Source organism: Anas acuta, chromosome 6, assembly GCF_963932015.1.
Source record: "Anas acuta chromosome 6, bAnaAcu1.1, whole genome shotgun sequence".
Taxonomy (NCBI): domain Eukaryota; kingdom Metazoa; phylum Chordata; class Aves; order Anseriformes; family Anatidae; genus Anas; species Anas acuta.
This window is the reverse complement of record NC_088984.1, coordinates 2,048,464-2,065,003: the sequence shown is the minus strand read 5'-3', so window position 1 is coordinate 2,065,003 and position 16,540 is coordinate 2,048,464. Positions and strand designations below refer to the sequence as shown.

General features: G+C 34.3%; 1 protein-coding gene across 50 annotated transcripts in view; it reads right to left on the bottom strand.

The window, feature by feature from the left end:
• The window catches only part of NEB (nebulin), a 126,520-nt gene that overhangs the window by 20,605 nt on the left and 89,375 nt on the right, over nt 1–16,540 (bottom strand). For 43 of the 50 annotated variants that reach the window (XM_068686938.1, XM_068686941.1, XM_068686943.1 and 40 more), the window contains 17 exons: nt 16,158–16,262; nt 13,351–13,455; nt 13,060–13,167; nt 11,892–11,996; nt 11,225–11,329; nt 10,991–11,095; nt 10,324–10,428; nt 10,102–10,212; nt 9,524–9,634; nt 8,939–9,040; nt 8,710–8,808; nt 7,234–7,332; nt 3,943–4,053; nt 3,696–3,800; nt 2,782–2,886; nt 1,391–1,495; nt 444–554 (listed from right to left, as the gene is read on the bottom strand). In XM_068686938.1, coding sequence (XP_068543039.1) covers nt 444–554; nt 1,391–1,495; nt 2,782–2,886; nt 3,696–3,800; nt 3,943–4,053; nt 7,234–7,332; nt 8,710–8,808; nt 8,939–9,040; nt 9,524–9,634; nt 10,102–10,212; nt 10,324–10,428; nt 10,991–11,095; nt 11,225–11,329; nt 11,892–11,996; nt 13,060–13,167; nt 13,351–13,455; nt 16,158–16,262 — 1,797 coding nt within the window. Of the gene's footprint in view, nt 1–443; nt 555–1,390; nt 1,496–2,781; nt 2,887–3,695; nt 3,801–3,942; nt 4,054–7,233; nt 7,333–8,709; nt 8,809–8,938; nt 9,041–9,523; nt 9,635–10,101; nt 10,213–10,323; nt 10,429–10,990; nt 11,096–11,224; nt 11,330–11,891; nt 11,997–13,059; nt 13,168–13,350; nt 13,456–15,395; nt 15,501–16,157; nt 16,263–16,540 lie in introns of all 50 variants that reach the window. The other 7 variants (XM_068686939.1, XM_068686956.1, XM_068686947.1 and 4 more) reach the window with 6 other exon arrangements.

Genomic DNA, 16,540 nt, shown 5'->3' with positions numbered 1-16,540 from the left:
GACTAAAAAGAGTTCTACACTCTACAGCTTTATTGCAAAAAAAAGAATAAATAAATAAATAAATAAATCTAAAAGCTCAGGAAAAAAAAAAAAAAAAGGATCTGTTAAAAAAGCAAAGGTATATGGTTATATAAAAACTACTGCAAAGGAACAGTGTATAGTCATTATTATCCAAGACAAAATGCAAGGGCACACACATACACATCCCGCTACATACCAGTTATGCTGATGAATGTCAGGAAAGGACACAATAAATATGAATAGTTATACAGTTAACGGACAATAATATATGTACATGACAAATTAGATCACAACACAAAATATTTATAAAACATGCTTAAAATGAATGGTTAGGATAAAAAAGTGGTGAAGAAGAAATGTTGTTGAGTATACTTAGTGGAATTATTTAACTTGACAGAGGAAAAAAACAGAACAATTGCTACCTCGCTTGCTATTTTGGTTGCATATTTGACATGTAATAAGGTTGGTGTAACCTCCAAGCCAGTAAGGTTTCTGCCCTTAATGGACTCTTCAAAGTCCTTCTTATATTCTTTCTAATGAGAGTAAGAAGAAAAAAAGCAAAATAGCAAATATTTGTTACATTATTTTTAATTATATTTTAAAACCTCTGGGAGGATGGAGAAGAAGCAGCAGCATTAATGTCATGATGACAATCTTCTACAGTCAGTGCTGCAGACAGAAAGAATAAATCCTCTTTCTATTGAAGTTCATGAAACAGCTCATTACTTGCAATGGAAACATGACCTGATCCTGTCTTTGTTTTTTTCTCCTACATATATATGCAGAGAAAACATTCAATGGAATCACTCAAATATAATGACTTAGGGCCTTATACAAGTGGTTTTCAAAATGTATAAGCCTTCACCTGCAACAGAACAAGATAATACTTCAAACAAACAGAAAATAACTGCTTCAGGAAATAGAATGACAGGTCAGCAAAGAACACTGTGATAGCAGAGACAAACAGGAAATAAATGGGTTTTTCAAACAGAGTTCTCAGGTGAAAACAAGAAACAGCATGCTTTCTGTGGACTGTAATAATTGACATACGTAGTATACTCCTGTTGCAAATACTGAAGTGATGTGTAGTTCATATTACATTTCTTGTAAATACTCAAAGACTTGCTTACTGACAGCTTCTTGATGAAAAATTACAGAAAACATACACTTCATAGTGACAGAGGGAAATTTCATGTATTTCAAATACAGTATCTTATAACCAATATAAAGAAATGTGTGATACAACAATAATTTGTCAATCAACATTCACAAAACAAAAGTATAACTGCATGTCTAAACCACTCAGAGTTTTACTATAAAAATAAATGTTAAAGTTTCTTTAATCTATCATTATTGATTTTAATCTTACCTCACTCTGCATGAGCTGAGATTCCTTTGCAGTAAGGTATGTTGGAGTTTCAAAGTCCAACATAGGTTTACCTTTTTCCTTCTCATACTTTTCTTTGTATTTCACCTGAGAAGAAAAGAAAAAAGTTACCTTTCTAAATAATCAAAGAACCAATTCATCAACTAATATTTGCCTACTATGGTTAACTGATATCTGGTAAAAAATTAATTTCTAACACTGTCCATCTTCCTGAAATCCCTATTATTGATCCTAAAATGTAAAATCAAAAGTCAGCCTTGCAGCAAAATGTGTGTGGCCTACAATTCTACATTCATATTTCCTGTTACAAAGAATATGCAGTGTCAGCTCTGATTTCAAGAAATAACTGATCACAAGAAGGAAGACAGGTAGCTGCAAAAATCTAACTTGAAGGCACTGAGATTGTTCCTGACCCTGGTTTGAGTTCAGCCAGTTACATGTTAATGGATTGCTGGAATGTTAGTGAAAGGGCTTGAAAAGATGCAGTTCAGCATCGTCCTACCTAATTCTATACATGTCTGTCCAGAAAGTAAAAAGTCCACCAAAATGAAGATATTCTTGCTTCAACTTAGAGTATCTAGCCTTTAGGGTATTGATTTTCAAACTGTTGTGTGAAGTAATGCTATGTCTTTGGCTCAGATTTCAGTCTCAAACTAGTGCAATGAGTGGTGACTTACACTACAAACTGATGAGCAACCATATTCTTAGTCCTCTGCTATGTAGTTTTTGCTCTTCCGTGCTATTATTCTGCACCAGGACAATACCTATAGTCCTTCACATTCTAGCAGTTACTTCTCTCTTGCTTTAGGGTCAATAAATACTTGGAATAGAGAAGACTAGAGACTAAATCAGAGGATAAATTTCTGTGGAATGATTCACAATTTGCTGTATTGCAAGGGAGAAGATGTCAACAGGCACGTCTAAGAGCAGCGGTAGATATTGGTTTCATTAAAGGAATTATGTATGCAGAAAAATAATGGCAGAGCTCTCCTTTGTATCACTTGAGACTAGAAGGGATACAGCAACTGAAAGTGTACTGTCAACAACAACCCTACTTCCAGCAATTTCCAGTTTCCAAGATAATCAAATCTTCTTTTCTATAGATGAAATTGACCCAATAAATGTGTTACACTGTGTAACAAGATCCAGGTACAACAGGAATAAGTAACTTTGAGATCTACTCTAGAATGAAAAAATCATATGGATATTTTGCATGTGTTTAAATGTGCAAAAATTTTCTTGAATGTGAAGTGTTTATAAAACAGAAAGGCACAGAAATTACTATACATCACAGAACTTACTAGGTTGATTTCAGTGATGGAGACTTTAGTACTCAATGATTGGGGTTAATGAGAAACACACGACCAACTTACGTGGCTCTGTAGTTCTGATGCCTCCCTTAGGTGAACCTGTTCAAGATTATCTGGCACCACATGGTAGTGACCCTTACTCTTCTCATACTGCTTCTTGTACTGGTACTGAAGGGAAGGTGTCAAAAATCATCTCAATAAAAAAAAAATCCCTCAGCAAATTTACTTCTTAGGTCCAATCAAAGCAACACTTCAATGGAACATCAAAGAGAAATTAGAAAGACAAAAAGCTAAACAAAAACAAGAATTTTAACTCCCAGTATCAGATATCACTTTTAAAGATGTGAGTGAAAAGTTATTTTTTTTTGATCATTTCGGTTGCAGCAAAGATATTTCAAAACAAAGATAAAAAACAAAAAAAAGAGAGAGAAAAAAGTAAACAAGAAAGATAAAGAAAACACAGTGGATACATGAAAAGGCTGTGCCAGGCAATAATGACTTTTGTCTTTTCTCAATAAAATTATTGAGCACTTTGTTAGACATAGTTCTGTACCTCTATATTAGGAGGATGTTAAACATAAAAATGAAAAAGCAGACAAAAAAAAGGTTTTAAATATATTAATCAGTAAAGAAAAAATTTTTCAAAAAAAAGAAAGAAGAAAATAGTATTTGTTAGTGAGGTGCAATCAGTTAAAATGTAATAAAGAATGAATCCACTAAAAATGATTAGAGGATTTAAAACACTAGCAGTTCTACAACTAATACAGATTTCACTTCCCAGGGAATAAACGTGACAAAGTTGCTAGTTGACTAGGAAACAACCATTAGAGAAGAGATCACTACCAGGTGATGTACCATGAACAATAATAATTGCTCCTTTAGCAATCATTATGGAAATAGTTAGAAGAGGTCAATTCAGAATGGAATCAGCAGGAATGGGAAAATCAAATGGATCTGGGGTTAGTTAATGAGCTTACAGCACTGGCGAGTTGGCTTGTACTCAGGACATGGTTCATGATCAGCGATTCAGACATGTCTGTAACAGGCTTATGAAGTTTCTTTAGATCTGCCTTGTATTTCACCTGAAGATAAGAAAGGACAAACATCAGAAAAGAAGGCTGCTGATAAAACCTGTGATGCCTAATATGTTAATAACACAAAGGAGCTCTTTCCTATAGGACATTTGAAACTTTTTATTTTCCTACAGGAAAAGTGTGAGCATACCTCACTAGCCATGTTGTGAGCATCTTTCATGGTCTTGTAGATTTTAGCCTCCTTTAAATCATACTTGGGCTTTTTACCCATCTCTTTGGAAAAATTCTCCTTGTATTTCACCTGAATTAAAACAAAACAAAAACAAAAAAAGATATTACATCTGTTCTTGAGCGTTTACTTGTTTGGCAGAAGGCAAAGAGATCCGAGCACATGCTGATTTTAAGCGGAGGAACAAAAATGCAGTAACTTGAAGGCATCCAATGGAATAAAGGTTATTTTAAAGATCACCTGACTTGGAAAGAAAATCTACATTTGAATTTACAAAATATCAGTAGCAATTTTTCATTCAGTGCACATGTAACACCTCCTCACTGTAAAAATAGTGACAGACATAGTCAAGAGAAATACATTGCCAACACACAGACACATTCCGACCCTATGTGAGATGAAAAATGTCTCATTCAGTGACAGCTATACATACATAAAATATAATGTGTTTCACAAAGACAAAAACTGACATAGGCATAAAGAGTATTTTTTTAAAAAACTTTAAACATACTTCTTGCTGAAATATGAGCTTTAAAAACTGCCTTAGGACATACCAGCAATGAAGATGGCAATGGAACAAATATTTACATATATTGTTATACACAGACTGGGTTTTGTGTGAAACAGAGATAAAGAAAGATGATAACGATCACATATAGAATAGTGATACAATTAATTACTAGGAACTAGGTTGCATAAGAGACTTAGTAACACTTCCAAACCACATCAGGTTAACATTAGCAAGGTAAACCGTATCAATATAAATCAATGTTTTAGCAGACCCAGGCTGGAGGCACATATGCCAGGTTACATAAATGAGTTTTGCTAATGACTATGAGTTTTGTTAATGCTAATGAGTGTGGGGATACCCTTCATCTATCATTACTTGTCCCATCCTACTGCTGCTAACGGCCCATTCCTCACTATTTCTTGTGGACCTGTAAAAGGCTGCTTTATTAGGAACATTTTTGGTTTTAGTGAGTATATATATTTTGGTTTTAGTGTGTATATATATATATATATCAATATATATCTACAAAAATGCATAAAATTGTTTCAAAGGAGTTACAGAAGATTGCAAGGAAAAAACTCAAAGTATTAAAGATTGGCCCTCAGTAATTTAGCCTTAAGTTCTGACTTCTCTAAACAGACCCCACAGTCGGTAATTGTGCTCATCAGCATTACAGGAGCCATCAGCAGAAAAATTCTGAGGATTTCTCATGTCTTCCCTGTAGTAGTATTCTGACTGCACGGAAACAGGTGAAGCAACATTTCTTTCTGCTTATCAATCCACATTTATGTGGAGATATTTTATACTAAATAAACCAGCAACCTTCACATTTGGCCTAAAGAACAACAAATGAGAACTGTCATTTGTCTTTCTGAAATAATTTGATTGTTTTCAGGACCAAAATAATACATGTAAGAAACATACATAAGACTGCGGTTGATAAGGAAAAAGGATTAATGGTTCTTCAGAAGAAAAAAAGCTGATCTCTCGAGAAGTATTTATATGACAATTGAAATGAAAGAAATAAGCTGCTGAAGAACTGATAACTAAGTTGAAGAACCTAAAGGTTTTTAACTTATAATGAAATTACAGAAACGTAAACAGATCATTTTATATTAGTAAAAATAGAAAGATGCTTGAAAGCAGAATTAAATCACATTCCACAATCACGTTTTACATTTCTGAATTCTTTTGCATATTCTTGTCCATACAGCCCCACATTACTCATGCTGTATTGCATTGCCTCTTTTTTGCTTTGCAAAATATGCCAGCATTCAGATAAAACACACAGTGAAACAGGCAAATCCACAAATTGCTTAACCAATGTAAGAAAGCAATATCAACATTTTTGACATAAAAGGAAACAGTATTAGTTCTGATCTCACAAAAATTAAAATCAAGAAGTGTACAAGACTGTTAAGTTATGCAAGCTATGCAAAATATGATGAAGATCAGACCCATCATGCCAAATTTTTTAAATGCAGAAGAAATGTTATTGGAATATCTATGCAAAATTGAGAGCAAGGATGCCAGACAGATGAAATACAACCAAAAAAATCTAAGTGGATTGACAAATTGCTTTATAAAAAAGCTTTATAAAGAAGACATAATGCTTTATAAAGAAGAAATGTATGAGAATAAATACCCAAGAGAAAACTAAAGTGAAAGATGATACCAATTAGTATTTGCCCCCTTACTCCCCTTTAAAATAGTTAATTTTCTCTCAGGACCAAAATAATTTCAAAGTGAGTTTATTATACTAAGAGGAAAGCTGGCTAGCAATGGAGCAAAAGCATGGAAAAGAGGAGCTCATTATTTCTGAATGGGAATAAACATAATTTCTTCTTTTTCTTGCAGTTCATTTGTTGTGGACCAGGTGCCAGTTTAAGAATCTCCTTGCTTCTACTGAAATTATTCTTTTTTTTTTTCCTAACAAGAATGGTGGCTGTCATTCAAGCATGCAGCAGTTACGTGCAGTAGTCATGGCTAGATATGGAAAAAACACAATCCTCCTTTTTTCATTTGGAAATACCAGCACAGAAATGAAATGCAGAGATCTACCTGCTGCCACTTCAAAACTGCTATGCAGCTATATAGGGTTTTTGTTTTCCAAAGGTTTTGAAATGGCAAGAAATGTAAGAAAATATGTGCCCTCAAATCACTACAGTGTGTACTTCTCAGAGCTCTAGCATTTAATCATACGCTCCAGAACAGAGTAGTTTAAATAGAAGTTTGAACAGAAAAGTTAAAATAAAATTCAAGTGTGAATATACTGCATACATAATGACTGTTCACTAAAAATAATCTGGACCATTTTGAGGTTTGCCACATACATATTTGTTTTTCATACATTCTCAGGAAAACCAGCTCAAGTTTATATGGCTGGTTTTATTTTTTGTGTGAAAAAGGTTAGCTTCCATGTTACATGAATGCATTGGGAATTTGTATTAAAAACACTGGAAGTTCCAAAACCATCATGAAGGGCATAGGGTTTGAAGCCTCATGTTGTATTTCTGAAAGAGACAAATTCCCCATGCACTTAAATCCCATGCACAGTCTTTCCAGAGGAAAAAATAAAAAAGAGCAGTCTCACAAGTTTGGCTACATTTGACACCTTTGACACAAAAAGAGCTGGTGCAACTGGTGCATTATAAACCACTTAACCACTTGGAATTGTAAGTACACAAGAAACAGATGCATAAAAATGGCATTCCCAGTTGTGTCACTTAAAATTATCTTACATGACTACTTAGCATATTAGCTTTCTTAAACGTTCTCATCCATGGGGTATCATAAGATGCAGCTCCATGCCCTCTCATATGCCTCTTGAGGTATTCCGCCTATAATGCGTAGCAAGAGAGCAAGATCAGAAATGCAAACAATAATAAGATTAAAGCGTGAAGTGGTGAGAAAGAACCAAGTAGAACTGAAGACCTGGTCAAAAAAACAAACAAGCAAAAAAACAACCACAGAAAAGCATGTGCTTCAGAATAACTGGAGAACGTATCCATTGCAAAATAAAACTATGCAAGCTTCTAGTAATATAGCATACTAACGCCAAAATTGGAGATTCTTTCAAAGGCACAAAATAGAAAGAAAGTGGCCTAAAGAAACCGAATGTCCTTGTCACAAGGGATAAATAAGAAGAGTTAGGTAAGAGGCTGCTTCTTTTAAAGCCAATACTCAGAAACAGGGCAAAAAAAAGAAAAAAAAAAAGAAAAAGAGATAGAACATGGCTGGCACATCAGCCTCAGTATTTATAAAATCTTGTCATGGCAACATTCAGTGTAAGAGAATTATATTTGCATACAAGTGCTTATTTTCATTTATTTTTTTCAAAATATTCTGCACAAGTGAATAACTTATCTGTGTCCATTTCACCACTGTAGACAAGAGAGGTGCTACAGCTTCTAGGCTTCTGTAAAAATGTTTTTTAATTCCAACAACCCTTAATTTTCAGGCAATCCTTTCTTGAAAATATCAGCTGGCTTTTAGAGGTAATGATTGTCTTGTCTTCTGTTTTGATCTTAAGGATGTACAGATTTATGCAACCTAACAACTCTGGGCCAACGGAGCCTTGTAAAAATAATTCTCTCTGTATCAACTGTTTTCAGCATTTCAGGGAATTTATAAATTTGTAAGTGACAGTTATTCAGGTACCTGTACATTTCTAACTTTCCATATCCCATCAAGATAAGAAACTGGACATTGTAGAATGATCAATAACATTTTTAAGAAGATGGAAACACTCAAAGATTTTAAAGATGACAGGATTAAATACAGAGAAATTATATGCCCCATCTCCACACTTCTATGAATCCTCTCTGCAGCCTGTGCAGACGGATCACTTCTGCTCCCATTGAAGCCAGCAGACTTTTAGTATCTGGGCACAGTTATCCACCAGCCAAGTCTTCAGGAAAGTGACTGGATGCACTTTGGGAAAGTGACATACACTGAATGGATATAAATGACTAGAAAGAAAGTGGTGAATCACATCTGGCATCACTGTAAGCAAAATCAGACTCTCGAGGTTTGTTCAGTGAAGAAGTAGCTTCACATCAGGACTCAATTTTTACTTTAACACATTCCTTTATAAATGTTTCTTTATCGTTTAATCTAGAAATAATTCTAGTTAAAATACTAACATCATTCTAGAAGTTAATGTTATTTCTCTTTTTTCTCACTGCTACCAAGTTTCACAAATGTTTTATTATTACCTGACTAGTTAGCTTGGACACCTCTTTTGCCAGTTCAATATCCGGACGCCCCAGCATGGTAACACCAATGCCAGCTTCTCCACGCTTTTTATACTCAATCTAACAAAGAAAATCAAATTAAAAATGTATAGTTTAGTAGCGATAAAATACCCTTTTGATTTTACTGATTCTGTTTTTAATAGTAACATTACTGTTAAACATTATACAGAAGATTTAAAAAAACACTCACGTCACTAATTAACTTGGCAGCCTGAGTTGCTTTCTTAATATCTGGTCGATCTGCTATAGGTGTGTAGTGGAGCTTTGACTTGGCATCTTTCTTGTATTCAATCTAAACCATGGTGACAGACAAAGGAAAAAGGAAAAAAGAATATTCAGGTTTGTTCATGAGAAAGATAGCTAATAAGGACACAGAAATGCTGCTAGGACGGTGTGTGATGTTTTTTTTAATAATTTCACAAAGAATTGTTTTGGGAATCTGTTTTTACAAATGGTCAAATTACCTGTGAAGAAATGAGCATATGCAATTCTGTCTGTATTTAAGGATAAAGGATTTCATAAGGAATGAAATAAATTATTAAATGTGATTTGCATTAGATTACTTCATGTTATTAATTATAAATATGACTATCAAATAAATCCTTTATTTCAGTGTAATTTTACAGCTGTAAATATTTGTATTTTTGTCCTTCAGAATTATACCTGAACAGGAAGGCTGGGAGGAAATCCAGATCTATGTAAATTTTTTTTGTCAGCTGACTTTGATCGAATTTTCTTACATGAACTGCTTAGTTCATAAAAACACAAAACTTACTGTACTCTGTTTTTTAGCAACTTCCATGGCATGTTTCACTTCAGGAGGCTCCAGCATGACAGAATAATTAGATTTGCCTTTCTCCTTCACAAACTTCTTTTTATAGTTTGTCTGTTGAGAGCAAAAAGAGGCATGAGTTTCACGGTGAGGTAAATGCTACTGAAACTTGGAATTAGGTTCACTGAAGCTGTTAAGACAGATAAAATGCTGTCTCCTGATTCTCGTATCTTATTATCCCCAGCTTGTTTGTCATAATCTACACTTTAGATTACAAAAACTTGCTATTTAGAGGTGATGATTTATGTTTAAACTGTTTTCTATTAAAAATGAAATCTGGATTTAAGGACGCCCATTAGAACTCCAGCCTGTCACTTTTCTCTAGAGTATTTCAACAGCTACCCCAAAAATGGATTTTGCTCTTTGTTATTGTCGCTTTCTGGTAGGAATTTTTCTTTGCTGACTCCTTGGGCATTTTATGGTGAAACTCAGCCATGTAGACTCAAATATGCAATAGTCTAATCAATTGTAGGTACCACTTAGTAACTTCACCATAAATTGGTATTGCAGTAGTTACTTACTTCGCTGACATTCTTGGTCACTTGTTTCACATGAGCCGTGTCTCTTGTCTCAGGCAGGGTTGTGTAAGACCCATGTGGTAGCTGTTTCTTGCTGTGTTCTTTGTATTTGTTCTGAAAGCACAGAATTAAAATAGGTAAAAAACAACATGCACACACACACACACAGCCGACATATTAAAAGGATGTACTTAAAAATGGCTAAAGAACTGTCAGATGCGTTACCTCAGATACCAGAGAGCTGACATTCTTAGCCAGGAGGATCTGAGGTGTATCTGGAACAACAAGGCACGTTCCTCGAGCTTTGTTGTGCTTCTCCTTGTATTTTACCTAGCAGTGAGAAAAGATACCATTTTAAGCAGTGTGTATCTTGCTTTGTAATGATTTCCAAAGAGATTACTGTAGTTGTCACTACTTTTTAGTGCAAAAGTTTGCAGATCATCTCCTATTTTGATGATTTCCAGGACAAATTTGTTCAAGCCTACACATTCCTGTAGCTCTCAATTGTAATTTCATTAATATATTGAATATATTGCTAATAATTCCTAAAGATACATTGTTGTAAGCACAAGCTATTCCTGCAGCTTTTTTTGTTTTGTTTTCTGCAGGTAAGATTTTCATTTCAATAAGAGAAATCTAGAGATATATCAAAGGTCTGGGGTGTCCAGGCAATGTTGAATGTAAGTATTTATTTAATATGAAAAAAGCATAAACTAAGCCACTGACATTTACAAGACTAAATTTATTCAGATTTTGCTAATTTATTAATGAAATAAATCAAATGCAACTGAGTACCACTTTTCAAACTGTCATTCTTAATCCAATCATATTGCCAGTAAAGTAGCTTACATAAAATTCAAGAAAAACAAAAATTGAATGCTCAAGTACTTACATCACTTGACAAGATGGCATTATTTAAAGCCAGTACAGTGTTTTTATCATCTGTGACAGAGAGTTTGCATCCCTTCAGGAATTCCCGGTCCAGTTTGTATTCATACTACAGAAATTAAAAACAATAATAAATAAAAGATTAAAAAAGGGAGTCCCAGATCTTCAACGCTTTTTTTAATTTTGAAAAACAGAGATGTGGGGAAAGGGACTATTCAGTGTATTCTGATTTTCTTACATCACTCTGTTGCAGAGATGACTTGGCTGCTTGAACGAAGTCAGGCCTATCAGCAATCCAGTGCCAATGAGCCTTGGCTGCTTCATATTTCTTCTTATAATCAAGCTGTTCACAGAGAAACATGAACAAAAAAAAGTCAAAGTTGTATACTTTACAGATCAAACTGATGCAAATTATTAATTGTTCCAGACTGAAAGATAAGGCAAGATGAAAGAAACTGCATCTTCATCAGACTAGGGCTTTCCTCTGAATCATGTGCAATCCAGTAGTAGCCCACTTGCTCTAGTTACTGTCATAAATTTGGAAACTGTCATAACTTTGAGGAAGGCAAGTGCTTTCAGTTATTTGCCTATTGCAGTGGGTGTAGGGCCACTGCTAATAGAAAACAAATGAGAACTTCCCATTAGGCTCTTACTCAGTCTACATAACATCATCACAAAAAATAAAAAAAAAAAAAAAAAAAAAGCAGGTATATTTATGCCTTTCAGGAAGGAGCATTTGCACATGAAATAAATTAACATATATTTTATGCAGCAGCATAAGAATTAGAAGTAAGGTCTGAGCTCAGAGAATTTCAGTGGAATTGAAAATAATTTCCCTCAGTCTCCACTGCTAGTCCCAACCACTGCCCATAAGAAAATTACAGTATTCATAAAACTGAACTCACGTTGCTGTTTAGCTTGTAAGCATGCCTTGGAGTCTTAATATGAACAGAATCTGCTACAACATTGCAGTGAGATTTATTCCTCTCGTACACTTCTTTGTATTTCAGCTAAACAAAGACAAATAGAAAAATGTTTACAAAGATCACATATAAAAGCTATAGTCAACAAGAAAAGCAGCAAAATATTAAAACCATAATACCAACAATTGCTTCTGTAAAGATAAAATCTTAACAGAAAAAAAATAACTTATATCACTAAAACTTTTTATCAATCATCTGCTGGAAAGAAGGAACATGTTCAGTATCAGTTTCCTTTGAATGGAAAATGCAGCAGGTAAAACTCACCATGAAGCACAGACTAAGTTTTAACAAAATCTACACATGAACAGTAATTCTGTCTGTTTCTACTTTTTTGTACCCAATACACTATGTTTAAAGAAATTTATCTTCTGATAGGCACACTCAGGGCTTTCCAAAAACCCCTGTATAGAATCTCAAATTCACCATTTAGTTTGGAACAAAAAAACGTACTTCAATTCACAGATCACTTTCACAAATCTTTGTCTCTTAATGATCCACATTAGGATTTGGATAATATTATTTTTCCCCCTCTAGATTTGCTCACTACACAGAGAATCCATACAGCACCTGAATGAGTCAGTTGGTACCTAGCCTCACAGTACTACATTGAGTTACAGAAGTGCTACTATCATCATTTTATCTATTGAAATATAAGAAAAAAACAATACAAAGGGCAAAGAGAAAACCTAGGCTAGAAGAGGGAATCGGGACCTGGACTCCCAAATCCTATAACATTATCCATTTCACCTTCCTTTCTTTTTCTTTATAGCCTTCCATTAGAAATTAATGGAAGGCTAAAATACATACTTATGGTAGGTCAGAAAATTTACATATTCACAATATCCGTAGTAGAAATACATAAACACAGTAATGGATGACATGCCTAACTCAAGGCTGCACAAAAGTCACTAACCAATATAGAAAGAAATCCCAAATGCAGAATTCCCAAGTACAACGCAAACAAAATAAGTTCACTCTAACAAGAAGCTTTTTTATGACAGGTTTGCACACAGGTTAAAAATATTACTTATCACAGCAAAAAGTTAATTAGATATGTTTTTGATACTACAGACAAGAATGATTTACTTACATCACTTATTCTGTCCTTGACCTTGCGCACGTGCAGTAACATAGGTGTATCATGAATCGTAGTATAGCCCTTAGGCTTCGCTTTGTTATACTCCAACTTGTAGATAATCTGAAGACACAAATTATAGATCACATTATTTCTCCAGGTTTGGTGTCAGTGGAAAAAAAATCAGGATAAGATACATTTTTTTAACTGACTACTGAAAACGCTATATTTTTATTATTTTTGTTTATTCTCTGAATTATTTATTCAGAGAAGGAAGTATGCTTGGTAGGGACCGACCACACTTACATCACTAATCTGTTTGTTGACCTTTGTAGTCCTTAAGTGTTCTGGAGTATCCACAACTGTAGTGTACTTATCTTTCTTCTTTTCATAGTCTTTTTTGTACTGAACCTGGTGATTGGAAAAGAAAATACATTAACCACCCAAACCAAGACAAAACATCTTCAGGAGATAAAGTTTTACATTCATTCACAAAGTTGCAAAATCCTCCCACCAAAGCCAGCAAAAGTTGAACATGCACAATAAACCAAACTTTGCAAACCCCTTATTTGCCTTAGAGGCTGCCTATTTGCAAGATTAATTTTACATTTATTTCATCGGGTCTAAAAACTTTGTTTCTATCTTAAATCTACACAATTGGGTTAAAAAAAACAATCTCAGCAGAATAGTGACTTTTTGAATTCATAACAGGACATGATGTCATTTTAAAATATTAATTTGAATAGAGATAAATGTAAAACATCTTATACTACAGAAGATAAAATATAATGCCAGACTATTTTAAAGGCATCGATAGCAGAATTTCATAATTTCTTCCTTAAAATCCATCTTATCCTACTCAGGACTCTGTCTGGTTTTCAGAGAATTTAGTGAGAACAGACCGTACATCAATAATAGCAATTCTTTGTAGATAGCCTCAAGGCAGGTAGAAAAGGTTAGAATACATTTTTTAAAACTTTCATCCTCTATCTTGTATCAGAAAATAAAACCATGCTTTTAAACAAGACTGAGACAGACAAAATATTAAAAAATATATATATATAAACAACAAATCAAAACACAACATCAATTCAGAGGAACATACAGGTTAGGCAGAGTGCTATTTTTTTTCTTCAAACATACTCAAACTTACCTGCAAGGAGTTTTTAATGAGGTAATAAACAGAAATCCACCAATCAATTGAACAAAAATGTCTAGTTATGATCTTCAGTTCCATAATACTAACAGACTTTATTAACTGTGCTCATCCTGACATCTCCCTCACTCTCATGTGATTGGTTTCTATTGTTGCATTTCCAGTGTATAATTTATGTATTATATGCCAGTTTCATCTGACCCAGTCAGGAATCATTTTTGTCATTGAAAGGAGTAAGATAAGGATACTGCTTAGCAGATCTGATTTCAGAGCAGATATCAATATATATCAGTTAATTAATCCCATTTTTACCCAACTGTTACAAGCAAAACATATATGCAGGAATCCAAATTAAATGAAGGTGGACTACAGAAATTTAACTTTTCATGATATCATTTACAGGTCTTCTTTTATATCATCAGAAATGCTAGTAAATTAGGCTCTTTTTTTCTGTATGAACCAATAGATGAATCATAATCTCTACACTGCAGCACTCACAGCTGACAGGAGAGATTATTTTTGTTTATAAACTCTATGATGTGACTGTAGGAGGACTGTTTTGCTAACCTTGCTTAAAAGCAGAAAGTAGAGCAAGAAACTGATGGAAACATGACTTTGACTGCAGACTTGTGCACAGTACTCTTCCTACATCACTTCCATGGTCACTTAGAAGTGAGACATAACTCTCTTCTGTATCTAGGCACAATGTGTCACCATTCTCAAGCAGAGTGGTAGATAAATGTTGTAATCTACTCACCAAATTACTTCATCATAATCCTACCGAATTAGGGAATTTATGTTATGGGGGGGGGTCACTCCAAGAAATGGTGGCAGAATGAGAGTTATGTTTGGAAAAGATGAGGAACAGCTAATATACAGTATCTTAAAATGTTAAAAAATGTGGAAAATGCTCTTTATGAATTATTACATAGAAGGATATATATCAATTATTTGTAATGAAAGGAGGAAATGGAGGCAAGATCAGCCTGAGCCGGGTGAAGCTCACCTCACAATAAATATTTTTTCAGATAGTCTGTTCTCAAAGCTATTTTACCATAGCCAGCATTAAGCACATGGAGAAAACTTTGGAGTCTGATATCTGTGGATACTTAAGAGAACTCACAAGCATTAAATATTAAAAGGCCAAGCAACTAAATTGTATACCGTCTCCTACAGCAGCAGTTCTTCGTATTACCTGGCTCCATAAGTATGTGTTGTAGAGAGCTGTCAGCATATCTGGCCTCAGAATTTCATTACATCCATGTTGCAGGAGCATCTTGGCAAAGGATTTATATTTTTTCTGTGCATGCAAATGGCAACGAAGTACAAAAGAGACTTGTGAACACCATAAACAAACAATAACACAGCTCTAGATCCCAGACACTTTGAGAGTGGAGAGATTTAGGCAAAGTACTATATGTATTCATTCACATGTGCATACAATTCACATCGATATAATTAAAAATGTCAAGGGTATATATTGAAAGATTTTAATATTATCCTATTAAGGAGATTATGAAAATATTTTGGGGGAGATAAGGGCAAATTATAGATAACGGCAAGGGCACTCAAAAATCAATATGCTGCTGCTGCTTATGAGTAAGAAGGTAATATTTGTGAAAGTCATTGAAAGAGCACTAATAAATAAATGCATGGTACAACATGCATTTTTTTAAAATCTCTCTAATGACTTCAACAGGCCTTAGATCAGAAATTAATGGAAGATGATGTCAATTGATGCACAATATATGAAAGTACATACAGCAGAGATCAGCTCACTCAAAAAGTAATAACTCTTTTTGGGTGGCAAAACAAAGACTGTCTGATCTGAACTAAAACATCACAATATCACAGGTGAAACCTCTGATACTGCCAGCTGTAGACGTTTCACACAGACAGAGTAGCTGTGAGTGAACCAGGCACTTTCTGGCAGCACTGGCGAGTGCTCCTACAGTACCTGACTGCTCAGTGTAGTCCCCCACTTGGCCAGGAGATTCCTAGGATCATCCACAATAACGCTGTACCTATCTTTGAGCTTCTCATAGGCAGCCTTATATAATTTCTGCTCAGAATAGCATAATACATCGTAACAAATTAAAAGAAGAGAGTGAAGACACAAAGAAATCCTGAGATCACAGTTCTAACCTTTTAAACCTCTTTATATGTAATACTTAAAGGCTGGGATTGAAGTTCATGTCCAAAATAGAAAAAGATATTAAAAAAAAATAAAAGAGGGAGAGAGAACAAACAAACAGGAAAAGAAAAAGAAAAAACAACAACACAGGTATGTCCAGGTAACATATGCATTTCTAAAATTCCACTGGAAGGCCTAATTTACAA